The following is a 16291-nucleotide window of genomic DNA, read 5'->3' as shown; positions in this document are numbered from 1 at the left end:
TTTTAAAAAAAATTCTAAATCTGGTCTACTGCCCTCTTTCCAAATCTACTGTAACACGAACATCATAGCTACCAAAAACACTGCTCTAGCAAGAAAGCTAGCCAGCAGAAGCTCAAGTAGATCTTATGTATTTTCGTTTTTTGATACAATTTTCAAAGCTTATTGAGTACAATGTGTTAAATCAGGTACGGTTGCACACACAATTTGAGTCATTGAATAAAGTGCATTTTGGGGCTTTGTCCGTGATATCCTGTTTCCACAGGGAGATGGAATTCCAAACACAGAAAATATACCTCAGTAACAAGGTCTAGGTCTGCTCCTGTTATGTATGGACTTTTTCTGTTTAAAAAGCCCAATGATGAAAAATTAGAATAAGTTCAGCAGTCACAAAAAGTGCATCATTTTGGAAAACAAATTTACAATATGTTAAAGGATACATGTATATGTTTTCATTGCAGAATTCCTCATTAATTTTGTAGGATGACTGTTTACAACTTAGATAGGGCAACATTCATGACAAGGCACAAGATGAAACATTCCCATGCTTACTATATTAATTATTGAGATAAACCAGAGTTAACTGGGGATTGGGTGGATGAAAGAGGAGTAGTGTCTTGTAAAGTGAGAGATAATAAACAGGCTATTTTTGATTTGTCCAGGCCACTGGATGGGCACTTAATCTATGGAAGTATATATATTGCACTTGGCACAGCGTGCATGAATACATATATCTTGACTAAGTTTGTGTTACTAAATAGAAGAATAATTACTATTTCCTTCCAAATTCAATCCAAATCTGTTAGCCATACTGTTTTGGGGGAATAAGGGGTTGGAGTGTTTTTCTAGAACGAAACTAACTGAAGCCTACAGATTACTAAGGGCACTAAATAGACTGGTTGGAACAAATACATAGCTATAAACACACAGCTTTCAACTCAGAGGCTCAGAAATTAATTCCGTTTGTCAATTTCCTATAGAAAGTGTCAAATGTTTTCCTCTTTTAAAAAAAAAAAAAAAAAAAAAAAAATCAGAAGATACTCCAATACAGACTTGCACTCTACAAATCTAAGATCTTTGTGAGATCTTAGGCCCATACAAATGGCTTACCCCAATTTTGTATGATTTGAACGAGAGAGGATGTGGCGAGCTTCACTGGTGTAATGTTTACTAAAATACCTGAAAAGGAGCAAACAAAAACTGAATCTAAGGATTGCTACATAAGCAGTTTATTAATTAAATCTAATATTTTCAATAACAGAAGAATGGAATTGTAGACAAATGTGTATTGAAGAAAGAGTGCAGAATGAAAACCAATAAAAGTAAATAGAGGAAGTGATATGTAACAAGGAATGGCATGATAAAGGAGACCAGTGGGACAGAAGTCTTCCAGAGAATTCAGGATTCCCCCATTCAAGCAGGTTTTCATATTTTCTGTTCTACATCATTAGTACTTTTAACTTAGTAGTAATTTTATTTTGAAGAGTTTTGATCATTTACTTTCTCAGCTATAGCATAGCAGGCCTATCATACATGAGTAGAATGTTTTAAACTCCTTTCTGCTCCTCTTCAACTCTTACAATTTGTAACTAAAACCACCATCTATCCAACTAGTTGGTTACAACAATGCAGCTCGCTGTTGAAGAACCGTTTACTCATTTAGAAGGGGGTTCATTTTCCATTATTCAGTAATGTATTACAGTAGCCAATATATTTCTATTTGCTTCTACTCAGGTAGTCCAGAGGGAATTAGGAATAATACTAAATAAGAATTCAAAGACATAGAAAATTTAAGACTTAGATAAGAAAAGTATTTATTTTCACTTACACCAGATTGACTAATCCCAGCATGCCCATTCCTCTGAAGTCTGTTTTGGGATCATCACCTTGGAAACCAATGTCACACCACTGCTTGGTGATTCTAGCCTTCAGATTTTCATGAGGCATCAGCAAATTCCAAAGCTACATAAATATACTTCCATGTTACAAATAACACAACTGCCAATGTTTTTCCTAGTCATGTTATTCAGAACACTTATTGACACATGTCAGATAAAATAATCTTGCATTTAAGACAAGACTAAAAATTGGGAGACGTGGATTCTCTGTTTTGTCACATTTCCTTTTTTCCCCTTGGGTAACTCACTTAAGCCCGATATATACTAAAATTATAACCAAGTCAGGGAACAATTAACTCCCTTAGAGCCTGATACTCATTTACACTAAGGCCCCTTTATGCTGCTCTGGCAGTGCAGAAGGACCCCAAGTGGATGTAAAAGAGCATCAGGCCCTTAATTTTTCTGGTTGTCAGTCTCCTCATCCACGTAAACCCCAATTCTGCAAACACTTGTGCAAGTGCTTAATTTTAAGCACAAGTACTACCATTGAGTTAAATGAGATTACCCACGTGCTTCAATTGAAACACTTGCATAAGTCTTTGAAGGATCAAAGCCACAGTGAGGATACATATCTATATACAGGGATATTAGAATGCTAAGTTCACTGGTATTTGTAAAACTCATTACATTTCTTGAAGCACTATAAATTATCAAGTACTGTTTGTATGCAGACTTGTTGGTGGTTTTCTTTTTTTAAATAATTGTGTGCCACTATTTTTGGGGTTTCAGATGGAATAAACTTACTGTAAGAAACCCTTGGGGAAAAAGAGCTATTGGTCTGAGATTCGCTTTAGGATATTGTTTAACTTGAGAGTGTCACTTTTACAATTGAAAATAGTAAATATTTTTAAAATGCCAACATGCTATTAAAGGACTTAGTAGTAAGGGGATAAATTAAGCTTTCACATACTATTGGAGACTTCTAGTAAAGGGCATTTGTCAGAAACTTATTGAAAAGGCACCTGTCAGAGCTGGTTTATTCCAATTTTTAAAATCAATTTTGCTCTTCTAGTTTATAAAGACCAAACAGCCTGATAGTTATGAATTTAAAGAAAGCTAAACTTCTATGGCTAATTTATTAGCATTCAATTATTCTAGTAATAGTTTAGGACTCAGAATTCCAAGACACCTTCACCTGGATTAGTTGCTTTTCATGTTCTTCGGTATCTGAATCATATGGAACTTTCCTCAGATTTTCCACCTCCAAATAAAGTTTCTTATAACCAGATATCTGCAGCAAACATACCTGCAGGCTTGTCTTAAAACTGAAAAACAAAAAACCCCACAGGAGCTTAAGGGGGATACATGATGGGATGGCCATAGAGTCGTCATTGCTTAGATCATAAGAAAAAAGGGAGTACAGATCCTGCAATATTTAATGTGACACACCAAACTCCTGCAAGCTTTGCCCAACTGGGAAAAAAAAAAAAAAATCAGTCTTCCAGAGAGAAATGTATTACTTTCCTCACCTCAAAATGTTACTCTCAAGTTTAGACTAGTGTATGTAATATTTCATCCAGCTCCAGTGACAAGTCTAAGGGCAATACTTTAATGCTGCACAGCTAGAAATGGGAACATTGCATCTCTGGAAAAGGGGAGAACTGAAGCTTTCCAACATTAAATGCCACACTTGCTTCTAGATTTAAAGGTCATAAGATATCCGAAACTTTGAAACTGTGGATGGTTTTTATGTACAGAAAAGTTTCTTTAGATCATTTTTAGAGTTGTTTTAAATTAGTTATAATTTTCCCCTCCTCAAGGCCTTTACTGTTACAGGTGGAGAGACACAAAAGAAACTGATCTAACAAGTTTTGTTTTTTATTTTAAATTAACTCTCTAAAATAACAATATGTAATAGAGGTCATACAGGACGATATGGTAAAGATTTGATTGAGATGACCAGTACAATTTAATTGTGGGTTGGTCAACTGTGAGTAATGCAGTTATCCCAAACTCATGCTGCTAAAACCTTTTTATCATACCACATCATATGCACTCTCGTCATCTATACATCTTAAATCCTTAAAACTGAATGGCAAAGTATGATGTATGTGCTGTATTCCCCAAATAACAGTATCAGATTAGTGATTCCTTTAATAATCTCTCTTGTCACATACCTATACAATGTTATAAAAGGTAAAATTATGTGGTCCAGTCAGAAGTACCAGTATAACAGTAGCAAACAACATACCCTGTATCCTTCTGTATATTTATCTTCTTTTCTTTCATTATACCCAGGACACATTTTTCCACTTCAGCTTCACCAATATGTACAGCATTTCTTAACACCTAAGAAATGAACGTAAGTAAAACAATGAATACAAAATGTAACATCTATTTTGTTCCTATTATTTACCAGTCTGTTCATGCCCATTGCATTTGCATCTTTTAAAAATGAAAAAATATGCGACAGTTGTCAAGGTAAATACATTTTGTGATAAAGCCTTAAGTGTGTTTGCTTTGCCTGTGAAAGAATGAGGATACTTTCATTCCTTCTTTTTCAGCCAGCTGGTAAAATACATTAATTAAAAAAATGCATCCTGGACCGTGATCTCAAGATAACTAGTATCGGGCCTGATAATTTTTGGAGGAGAATCCTCAAAGGCAAACTTAAATCCTGAGAGAAGTTGTATTGGCAATTCACTATAACCTAGATTCTGAAACCCTTAAAACGTGCTAAATAGTACCTTACTCCATTTACTTAGTCCTACTGAAGTCAATGGGATTATTGAGGAGTAAGAATTCTCAGTGACATTCTTCCTCCAATTCAATAATGAACTAATACCTCATCATAAGGAGCAAGTGCACTATTTGGAAGTGAGATGCCAGTGTTAGTAACAACATAGTCAAGGCCTCGGTCTCATCCTAACAGCATGCCATACTTTTCCGGAGTGAAGATATTAACTAAAGTCCCAGACAAATTCCAGGACCTAGGTTAATATCTTCATTCTGGAAAAGTGTGGCACGTTTGCTGTTAGTAACAACAAATAGGTTGAGACAGAGGCCTTAATATACATATAACATCCTTGAAAGAGCAAAAATAACCTGCATCAAGGCAATGGTTATCAAAGTTCAACTTAAATGGACAGGTCATGTTATCAGAAAGGATGATGATAGAGTCTCCAAAAAAGTCATTTATGGTTAGCTGAAACTTGGAAAGTACAGGAATGACTGTGAATGTAAATACTTCAAAGTCACCCCTAAGCAGAATCTTAACTTGTGCAGCATAAATGTTGATAACTTCAAAGACAGACCTGAATGGAGATCACATATCAATAAATGCTGTAAATACTTGAAGGTCACACTTACAAGATGGGAGAACTCTATCCTAAGAAGCAGTGACTCTGAAAAAGATTTGAGGGTTGTAGTGGATAATCAGCTGATCATGAGCTCCCAGTGAAATGCTGTGGCAAAAAGGGCTTTGGATGCATTAGTCCAGTGGTTCCTAAACTTGTTCCGCCGCTTGTGCAGGGAAAACCCCTGGCGGGCCGGGCCGGGCTGTTTACCTTCCGCGGCCACCGGGAGCAGCGACCGGCCGAACCTGCGGACGTGGCAGATAAACGGCCAGGCCCGCCAGGGGCTTTCCCTGCACAAGTGGCGGAACAAGTTTGGGAACCACTGCATTAGTCCTTGATAAACTGGAAAGGGTTTGGAGAAGAGCCATGAGAACGATTAAAAGATTAGAAAGCATGTCTCATAGTGGTAGACTCAAAGAGCTCTCTATAGCTTAACAAAAAGAAGGGTCGGGGGGTGACTTGATTACAGTCTAAGTACCTACATGGGGAACAAATATTTAATAATGGTCTCTTCAATCTAACAGACATCCAATGGCTAGAAATTTAAGCTAGACAAATTCAGCCTGGAAATAATGCATTTTTTTTTTTAACAATGAGGGTATTAACATTGGAACAATTTACCCAAGATCATAGTGGATTCTCCATGACTGGCAATTTTGAAATCAAGACTATATTTTTTAGAAAAACATCCACTCTATTTTGGGGAAGTTCTATTATACAAGAGGTTAGTCTAGAAGATCACAATAGTCCCTTCTGGCTTTGGAATCTATGAATCACTTTGAGAGACACAAAAGGTTAGTAGCGACTGGACATCTAACATAGTGTATGCTCGTGAAAATGAGCTAGAATCAGAAGCTAAAATAGGGAAAGAACAAGTTAAAAATTACTTAGACAAGTCACCAGGGCCTGATGAAATACCTCCTCAATCAGCTCATTGAGTATTTTAGGATGTATCTGAGCCATTAGCGATTATCTTTGAAGAGTCATGGAAGATGGGAGAGATTCCAGAAGACTGGAAAAGGGCAAATACAGTGCCAATCTATAAAAAGGGAAATAAGGACAACTTGGGGAATTACAGACCAGCCAACTTAACTTCTGTACCCAGAAAGATAATGGAGGAAATAATTAAGCAATCAATTTGCAAACATTTAGAAGATAATAAGGTAATAAGTAACAGTCAGTATAGACTTGTCAAGAACAAATCATGTCAAATCAACCTAATGGTGGGTATGTATGTGTGTGTACACACAAAGGGTAAACCATTCTGGGGTAAGATACTCTAGAAATTTGATATTAAAATCATAATTAAGACATCTGGTAGAACCCACTCAGTGTTCTATCATAACAAAAATTTGTTTGTGGCAGTCACAAAAATTCTCTTTCAGTACCACTTGGCAGTGATTAGACAGAAGAGGTCAGTCATCTTCATAGAAAAACATTTAGTTTAAGATAAGCAAATGTGAGGGTCTAATACTTTGACAGTATCCCTTTAACTGATGCTGAACATATAAAAAGTAAAATGAACTTGCAACATACTGCTGAACAGCCAAGTATGTATTCATATTCCATTTGCTTCAATTATACAGCACTACTACATGACACCATGCATAATAGACCTAGCATTAAAAGGATTACGTATCACATTTCCATTTTCTATAAAAGATTTTTAGTCTGCAAATCGCATTCCTACCTAGCAGCTTCATTTTTACTGTGCAGATCACTGAGGCCTTGATACCATGACAAAAATTACATTAAGAATTAGACTACTTTTGTTCTATTCAAATAATTATTCAATTTTACATATTTCTGAATTAGAGTAGAAATCTGGATAAAACTGAGCATATTGAGCATTATTCTGTATAAAATTTTAACAGAAAAACAGTGAGAATTTTACTCCAGCACATTCTGTCATGAATACATACCCAAAAGACACTGAAAAGCTATCAAATTCTAAAAGTAAGTATTACTTTAAGGGCATATTTGTCTCTAAAAATTGGTTTTCTGGTATAGTGTGTTATCTCCATAGACTCCTACCTTACTCTTTGATAATCCCAATGAGTACTCTGTAATACAAGACAAATAATTATATCACTACAACCGTTTTATATATTGAATTCAAACTTTTGACGAGTTACATCATTGACAACACATTTGTAAATAGTATCAGAGGGGTAGCCGTGTTAGTCTGAATCTGTAAAAAGCAACAGAGGGTCCTGTGGCACCTTTGAGACTAACAGAAGTATTGGGAGCATGCTTATGCATAAGCATGCTCCCAATACTTCTGTTAGTCTCAAAGGTGCCACAGGACCCTCTGTTGCTTTTTATGTCTAACCAGTGTTTTTTTAGGGTTGCATCAGCAATTAGTCACCTGTTTAATTTAAAATTATCCTTAAGTGACAATACTGAATTGAAAATCTTTTGCATGATGTAAATCTATCACCATCTTTATGAATATAGAAACCTGAATAGTTTTGTAGTTTTTAAATTTACTCCATTACAATGGCAGTTTAACAGCCTGGAAAGATGAGGAGCCAGTTTGAAAGAGATAACATAGCTGTTGTGTATTTAGGAATATCTTTCTTTCCAAGCACATTAAAAACATTCATTTATACTAACTGGAGTTTACAAAAGAACATCATACTTTGTACATTTTCCTACTATTGTTACAATGGCAACCAAGACTGACTTACAAATTACTTATTTTAGATTTACATGTTGCATTTGACATCACTTTGTGTGTAGTCATTTTCAGTGTTTCCCCTTTGTTATTAATTTTCATGTTTGTGTGGGTCTTTCAAAGAAAACGTTTGTTTTTAAAATAGGAAATTGTGATGGTAAAACAAAAAAAAAAATGGCCAGAGACTCAGCAGAAGGTGTAACACCTTTTAGCTCATTTTTTGAAGCTGACTAAGTTTTTCCTTGGCTAGCAGGGAAAGGGAAGTATATCTTTTGGACCTTTATTTTTCTAGTAATTAAAGCTTACGTAAAAGCATTTGTAGTTTATATACAATATGATGCACTTTGCTTTTAAAGTAAATTTAGAGTCCATGAGAAAGGCATTGGCCTGGCAGGCAATACAGGAAGCAAGTTACAAAACAGATACAACACAGGAAGGATGTCAGCTTTCTCACAATGCTTTGCCAAAATGTTTCTACAAGACCTCTAGCTGCCAATTCCAGCAATGAACATAGTAGACGTATCTAGGGCCCATGTAACCGTTGCTCCCTTGAGTCTGCCAATAGGAGTACAATATCAATAATGATTGAGACGTTTTCCCCACTTGGACCCCACTTGGACCGGATGTGAAACCAACCAGTTTTTCAGGTATGCCTTCAAACTGCTGTCACACAGATTAACTGTTACCAAACTGAAGTGCAAGAGGAACTGGCTGTCCAGTTGCAAGCTCTAACATACTTTTTAAAAGATTACATCCTTCATTACCTATCTTTAGCGTCCGCTGTGAACCTTCCTTTGAGCTACCAAAGATACGCTGTAATTCACATTTTCCAGTGAGCTGCCTCAAGATCCATTTCAGCCAAAACCGGAAGAAGTTACTATACAGGTATCTCCATAAGTACACAAACATTTTCTGTGCAAAGAGAGTGACAACTGATCACAGGGCATTCGTTATCTGACACTACAGAAACAATTGTACAATCTGTCTGGGCTGCAAGCTCTTGCTGAGCTGCTAATGATGGTAACATCTGCTCCCTCTCACGTGGCGAACACTCTTCATCTGTCAGAAATGAAAGGCTGAGTGCCCCCTTAGCTGCAAAGGGTAAAGAAGGAGAGACGCTTTGTACTAGAGCTGGCGGTTGGGGAGGGTCAATGCCAAGCCTTAAGGGGGGGGGAGAGGCCTAGAAGCACTGCCAGAGCAGGACACAGGCTGCCAGGCACCGCCCCAGCCTCCTCTTCCTGCTCTGCACAAACACCTCCCCGTTGCCCTGCAGCCCCCTAACTGCAGCCCGGGGGGGGGGAAGCCATGCCCACCGAGGAAGATGCGCAGGGGCGGGGGGAGAGGTAGCGAGGCCGATCGAAAGCGAGGCTGTTGCCCTATCGCTCATCCGGACAGGTGTCGGGGGGCACACAACGCCCCATGTCCGCTGAAAGGAGGGGAGGGGGTTGGCCCAGCGGCAGCTGCTGCCCCCAGCCAGTCAGCGGGGAGCAGGTGGATGACGCGTCCTAGCACGGGACACCCCGCTGGACTAGCCGTCTGCTCCCTCCCAGGCGGGGCAATAGCTCTGCCCGCGCCCTACCAATGAGGGCGCGCCCCCCGCCCGGGTACCGCCAGCGGGACAGGCACTGCTCACGTCGTCCCCACCAGTGAGTGGGGCGGGCTCCGGCCTAGCCCCGACTCTAGCGTCCCCGGAAGGAAACCGGCCACCGGCTGACCCGGAAGTGATTGATGGGGGCGAGGTAAGGGCCAGTTAAACCGCTGTTCCGCGCAGTTCTGCGGGTAATCGCTGCAGTGCCCCGCCCCTCGGCCAGCGTGTCGCGTGCGTAACCAGGGGGACGACCTAAGCGGGGCGGGGAGGGAGACAGGACTCGGCTCCCCCACTCCTCACCGTCCAGGTAGAGCAGCGGTGCCAGGGCGCTCTCCAGACCCTGGCCGGCACGAGCCGTTCACCAGCCGGGGCAGGGACGAGGTGCGCGCAGCCCGCTTCCCTCCACCTGCGCTAGTTCCGGCCGGGCCCCGGTTCCGCTGTCCCCCTAGGGGCGAGGGGTGGCCGGCGGAGCCCCTGGTGGTGTCGGGCAGCAGTTAGTTGTCGGAGCGGGTTCCCAAGGTGTGAAGGGGACTCGTGCTCGGCGGGCGCTGGGCACCCGCCTCCTCTGCCTGCGGAACTCGCCTGCTCAGCGCTATGGAGCAGAGCGCTTGGGCCGCGCTGCAATAGCCAGGCTCCCCGGCGCAGCCCTGGCTCAGGGGGAGGTAGGGGAGGTAATAGCTGCTTGCGATGGGCACCTGGCCCTGATCCCCCGCAGATTCCGCCTGGTATGTCCTAGCTAGAGGCCTCTGCCGTCGCCTTGGCGTTCATGTAACACACATGGAGAGAGGCAGAGCCAGACATTATGACGTTAACAAGCACGTGACTGTGTCTAGCAGGCCAGGTAATCCGCAGCAGACAGTCCGAAAATACCAGAAACCTTTTATAGGATCAATATCGGGGTTGGAAGAGACCTCAGGAGGTCATCTAGTGCAACCCCCTGCTCAAAGCAGGACCAATCCCCAACTAAACCATCCCAGCCAGGGCTTTGTCAAGCCTGATCTTAAAAACCTCTAAGGAAGGAGATTCCACCACCTCCCTAGGTAACCTTCTCTCTGCCTAAGCTACCACCATCATTGCTGTTCCTAGGGTCAAGCTGGCTCTGCTGTGTTTGATTGAGATTCATTATAAGGGTCTCCCTCCTGTCCTATGTCTGAAAAAATGAAGAATCTGTGAGAAAAGAAGAATAGCTGACAAACATCTCAACAAACCCCTGCTATGTAGACACAGCCTACACTGACAGAAGGGTGTAGAAATGCCATCTCCCTAATCACTTTTCCATCTGTGTCTGTACAGGCGAGTTGTCAGCATAGCTGTGTCAGCCAAGGGTCTGGGGTTTGTTTGTTTGTTTTCCTCTATATCACAAGCCGATACAACTCTTCAGGGTAGACCAGATGTTGGTAGGCAGAGGAAAAAGGTTGGTCTTTCTCTCCCCCTTTTTTTCCCTCTTTAACAGTAGCTCTAAAAGAAAGTGCAGATCAAGAGTTCAAGGTCCATTTGATGAATTTAAAATAGATAGACGCCAAGGTAGCAAGACTAACGAGAAATTCTTTTTTTTCAGCTTAGGCTGACTTGAAGATTGTGTCCCTGTAACCTGCTGATCTGTATGTGTTTTGTGCATAGGTGGGGTCTGTAATAGACTTGCATCCTTTGAGACAGGCACAGAGGCAGATATATAACACATGCTATCCTGTGGTTTACATCTCACTGTAGGACACAAACACACTCATAGTGATCTGTGCTTGGCCACATCAAAGCTAGCAGTGTGCTATATGCAGGGCTGAGCCTGAAGACTACCCAGTAAATATAGCAACTGATCTATCAAAAAGCAGGTGCCTAGTAGGTAGGGCAAATTGTTGTACATGCATTATCCCAAGACTCAGCATCCCTCATTGGTTGCTTATCTATTACCCAGGTCTGTAGTGCTGCCAGAGCAGTCCATACCATCACTCAAGCATGTGAAATCTATGATGAAGTTACCCTCCATCACCTTGAAAAACTATGCTCGGGCAGCTTGGCCGTGTCATTTTCTGAACCTCAGGGTATGCCTATGATAATGATGCTGCTGCACTGTCGCCTCTATGATTCTCTGCTCTTCCCCCAACCATGCGCCATCAACCCCACCCTCAGTATGTTATACCTCTCATGAAATAAAAGGGATGGTTCTCTCATGGATCAGTAATTGGTTAAAAGATAGGAAACAAAGGGAAGGATTAAATGGTCATTTTCACACTGAAGAGAGGTAAATATAAGGGTCCCCCCAAGGATCAGTACTGGGACCTGTGCTGTTCAGCATATTCATAAATGATATGGAGAAGAAGGTGAAGCGTGAGGGTAAAATTTGCAGACAATCCAAATTTCTCAATATGGTAAGTCCAAAGCTTCGTGTGAAGAGTTACAAAGGGATCTCACAACCCAGTGACAAAATGACAGATGAAATTCAGAGTTGATAGGTAAGGCTGCATGTCTGTCATGGAGGTCACGGAAGTCATGGATTCTGTGACTTTCCATGGACTTTTGCAGCAGCCCATGTGGCTGACCCCAGGGCCACCCAAGCAGCTGGCCCTGGGGCCTGCTGCTCAGGCAGCCCCAGCCATAGCCACATCGGCTGCTGCTGGAGCGGCCCCATAGCCAGCTGCTCAGGTTGCCCTGCAGTTAGTCACACCAGCCACTGCTGGAGTTGCCCCAGGGCCAACCACACCAGCTACTGCTCAGGACCGCCCAAGCAGCAACAGTGCTCTGGGTGGGTGCCCCCGTTGCAAGAGCAGCGGTGCCCCAGGCAACCTCCCTTCTCCCCAACCCCTTCCCCTCCCCCCCCCCCCCGAGCAGCAGTGCCCTGCCACCTCTAGTTAAGCTAAGCCCCCCCACTGACCATGAATGTTTGTTTATTGCCTGTGACCTGTCCATGAGTAAATCGTAGCCTTATTGATAAGTGCAAAGTAATGCACATTGGAAAAATTAATCCCAACTATATGTACGAAATGATGAGGTCAAAATTAGCTGTTACTATGCAAGAAAGATCTTGGAGTCATCATGCATAGTTCTTTGAAAACATCTATTCCGTATGCAATGGCAGTAAAAAGCTAACAATGTTAGGAACCATTACGAAAGGAATAGATAATAAAGCAGAAAATATAAATCCATGGTACACCCTGTGATGGGTGACCCCACACTGAACAAGTGGGGGTTAACCACATTGGGCCCAAGAGACCATATCCCCTAACCTCTGCTGCACATGCTCCCTCCCAGTGGGGGAGCAGATGAAAGGAGGCTGGTCAGCTCAACCTGGCCTGACTGAGGAGGAGGATGAATGTATGCTGTTGAAGAATGGTCAGCCTGCTGAAACAGAGATCCCGGTCTATTGTGACAAAGTTCTGTTCTTGACTCCATGGGTCCTGCATTTCCTGATAGATTTTGCTAGCCTCAGAGGCTCACTGTGACCCTCCACATAGCCCTTCTCTCTCTAGGGGCAAGGGTCACAGTCTACTGAGCCATTTTCATCATAAGCCAGCAAGGGAAGTGAGGAGAAGCAACCCTCCCTCACACAGTCTCTGTTGTCTCCCAGTATCAGTGATTAATCAGGGAGGGGAGCGGGGAGCCCAGGCCCACCCTCTACTCCAGGCTCCAGCCCAGGGACCCTAAAATTAGCCAGCTATGGAAGCTGACTTTTTGGAAATAGGATGTGTACAATTCTCTGGGCCACTTCCCCATAGCAGCCCCCACTCAATATCTTCTTCACAATTACCTCAGGGCCTCCTTCCTTGCACCTGATATAGAGTTGTACTGCTTCATTCCTCCAACAGCACAGCTCCTGGCATCCACACCTCCCTAACTAACTGGGAGGCTTTTAACTAGTTCCAGCCAGTCTTTGATTGGCTTCAGGTGTCCTAATCAATCTAGCTATCTCCACTTCCTTCTAGAAGGATCTTAATTGGCCCCAGATGTCTTGATTAACCTGGAGCAACTGCCATTTGGTTACCATGGTACCAGGGATTTGTTTAGCCTGGGGCTAACATACCTGTTTCTCACTACTTTACTGTAGCCATCTGGCCTTGCCCCATCACACTATGTTATGGAGAACCCTCCAGCTGTAGAGACTGATGGGGACACCAAGCTGGTGCTCACAGAGGAGAGGTCTGAAATGGACTTAAGGCTAGGAATTGACCCAGGGAATATAGTGGAGTCAGTACTTGAATCCTGAACAGGAGGTTGCTAGCTGCACATGGCCCTGGATCGGAACCTGGTGGAGTAGCGTGGGCCTGGGTCTTCTATCCTGTGTTGGCAGGTGGGCATTACTGCTGGAGATTCTAGCTATAGACTGTGTGTGCTCTGCCCCATCCAGGGGGCTGAAGTTTCTTTGTTATTGTTTGCCTTAGCCAAAAGGTCAGGGGACTACAGACTGTTCCTTGGTTCTGACTCACCCAGAGGGCTGGAGTCCCTGTTTGTGTTTGTCTGCCCCAGCTGAGAGTCTCAACGTCTGTGTGATGGGGTGTATCAACCCTGCACTGGGTAAGTGGGAACACCCTTGTCCCTGTTCCCCCACCCCCCAAACAAGCAGAGCCCTGCGACACACCTACCCCTTGAAGGGCGGCCAGCACATCCCTCGGCCCGCACAGCTTCCCACGGCCTCCATTGGCCTGCAGCGGCGAACCGCAGCCAGTGGGAGCTGCAATCGCCAAACCTGCGGACGCGGCAGGTAAACAAACTGGCCCGGCCTGCCAGGGGCTTTCCCTGGTGGGTCGCGTGCCAAAAGTTGCCGATCCCTGACTTAGGTCCTGCTTATCTGTACCATAACCAATTATTTTTACTAAAGTATTATGAAACAATTCTTTCACTAGTCCTAGCACATTACTCCCTACATACAAGAATCAGTTCAAATGTTGTGGAACTAGTTATGCAACAGACAGAAACAACTGAAAGTTTAAAAAAGGGGGATTTTTTTTCCCCAATTGAAACTGCTGATAAGCAGTTCTGCCAAACAGAGTATTATCTTGGAAAGACTTTCTTTAAACATCTTAATGTTTATCTGTAGATGTTATACTTCCTTAACAACCAGATATTCTATTGTTTTGTACAGTTTCGATGGGACATGACTCTGCACTTTTAGCTAATGTCAGCTGCTGCTCCTTACTGCAAAAAGCTAATGGCTGCTGCTCCTTACTGCAAAAAGCCTCAGACCACACTTTCATCTCTGCATGGTAGCTCTGGGCCCTGCTGAGGAGCAGCACCAGAGTGTAGTGGAGTCAGGGTTAGTTGAGGAGCTGGAACTGGCCAGGCTCTAGAATCCAGAGGTGATGGGAAAGCCATGCCATTCCCCACAGCTCAGGAAGGAATTTGCAATAGCTACTTCCAGTAACAACAGTATGGCAGCCTGGTCCCACCCCCTTCCTTGGAGTGGTGCTTCCAATTGTAAGGACAGAGCATTGTGATGCATCATGCTCCAGAAGTGTGGAGATAGAATGAGTGACCTCAGTTTCCCCCTACAAGATACATCTACAGTAAGTGTAGGTGAAGAAAATGGAGAGGAAGAAAGCGTACATGTGCAGTGGGTGCATTTCTGCAGGGCTCCTGTACTGTTACGTTTGTCATTACACTGCTATTACCAGATCCATTTCAAGATCATGGTACTTATTTTTAAATATCTAAAAATGTTTCAAGCTACATACCTTTGCATACATTTGCATCATAACAGCTATAATTGACAGCAAAGAGGTCTAAAGTCACTTGGACTAGCTATAGGAACCTGCTACCACCTGAGATAGGGCTCAGCCTGAGTTCTGCACACTTTGTAATGGAAACCATAATAGAAATGCACACTTTCAAAGGTTGTGCTGTTCCTACAAGGAGAGCAAAGGGAATTTCACTTGCTTTGAATTGCACACAAACATTGACTTCTAAGAGGGCAAACTGACTTGCTTGGCCACATTCTAATACCTCTTGAAATGCAGGAAAAAGAATTTGTTCCTATATCTTTCATATAATATCAAAAGTTGCCAAGCAGGACTGTTGGTTCCTCTTTTCCAGATTGTATCAGAGGTGACCCAGCAAATTTGGCATTCTCTCTAATTAAAGTTTCATATTTTCTTAAAGGCACAATGCAGTCTGTCGGCATCCACTCCAAAAGAATGTGACATTTGAGTTGAATATGCAGTCAAATGATCATGCATTCACCCCACTGTTTTAATATTTTTTGAAAGTTAATGGATAAGAGGGCCATGTTAAGAGGTAGCAGCTGGGTTTTATGCGAGACCCTTTTAACCCGTTTTACAGTGACACCTCTTAAATGAATTTACTCTTTCACAATGTCCCTTGTTACTTCGAAGTGCATGCTACAGCATGAAAATAGATCAGTGTGTGTGCTGGGGCTTGTATTTCCTATGATGCTGTCTGCTGTTCAAAATGTTTGCTTGCCTAGTTGTGTTGTGGGATGATAGCTCTATCACAGATAATTAAATAGAAGAGTTTTTAGTTTGTGCAAACTTGTGAAATAGATCTTTTTTTTTAAATTGTGTTTGATATAGTACCTGAAATACCAGACTCGTACATGGGGTGTAATCAGTGGGATTTTTGCATTGACTTCAATAGGGCCAGAATTTCATCCTTTATATTTTGATGTTAGGAAGCTTGGGAGGGGAGGTTCAGACAAGATGCACAAGTGCTTGGAAGGATTTAAGAAGTGGGTCAGGTCTCTGGATCCTTATGTCCTCTAGCCCAAGCACAGATTTCTGCGAGACAACATGTTTGTAGCCCAAGCACCCCTGTTTCTGACCGGAGCTTTCTCGGAGGTTGCAGCAGGAGTGTTCCAAGAGTGTGGGAGTCTGTAACCTTATGCACCCCT

At 42.6% G+C, this 16291-nt stretch overlaps 2 protein-coding genes across 21 annotated transcripts in view; one reads left to right on the top strand and one right to left on the bottom strand.

Moving 5' to 3' along the window:
• The window catches only part of ELMOD2 (ELMO domain containing 2), a 49758-nt gene extending 39512 nt beyond the window's left edge, over window positions 1-10246 (bottom strand). For 3 of the 12 annotated variants that reach the window (XM_065597747.1, XM_065597748.1, XM_042850307.2), the window contains exons 1-7: window positions 9182-9305; window positions 8633-8960; window positions 7226-7254; window positions 4087-4184; window positions 3031-3160; window positions 1826-1959; window positions 1108-1176 (exon numbers count right to left, since the gene is read on the bottom strand). In XM_065597747.1, coding sequence (XP_065453819.1) covers window positions 1108-1176; window positions 1826-1959; window positions 3031-3160; window positions 4087-4184; window positions 7226-7254; window positions 8633-8777 — 605 coding nt within the window. In that variant the 5' untranslated portion in view covers window positions 8778-8960; window positions 9182-9305. Of the gene's footprint in view, window positions 1-1107; window positions 1177-1825; window positions 1960-3030; window positions 3161-4086; window positions 4185-6109; window positions 7198-7225; window positions 7255-8632; window positions 8961-9181; window positions 9323-9447; window positions 9638-9756 lie in introns of those variants that run through there. The other 9 variants (XM_065597749.1, XM_024103437.3, XM_008166123.4 and 6 more) reach the window with 8 other exon arrangements.
• The window catches only part of MGAT4D (MGAT4 family member D), a 121052-nt gene continuing 114228 nt past the window's right edge, over window positions 9468-16291 (top strand). For 2 of the 9 annotated variants that reach the window (XM_065597743.1, XM_065597732.1), the window contains exons 1-3: window positions 9470-9607; window positions 11369-11495; window positions 13830-13962. The gene's annotated coding sequence lies outside the window, so the exon portion shown is untranslated. Of the gene's footprint in view, window positions 9608-9631; window positions 9764-11368; window positions 11496-13829; window positions 13963-16291 lie in introns of those variants that run through there. The other 7 variants (XM_065597744.1, XM_065597739.1, XM_065597735.1 and 4 more) reach the window with 6 other exon arrangements.

The sequence above is a fragment of the Chrysemys picta genome, chromosome 5 (genome assembly GCF_011386835.1).
Source record: "Chrysemys picta bellii isolate R12L10 chromosome 5, ASM1138683v2, whole genome shotgun sequence".
NCBI classification, from domain to species: Eukaryota; Metazoa; Chordata; order Testudines; family Emydidae; genus Chrysemys; species Chrysemys picta.
Note: the sequence above shows the minus strand (reverse complement) of the source record. Positions and strands in the feature narration are given on the sequence as shown.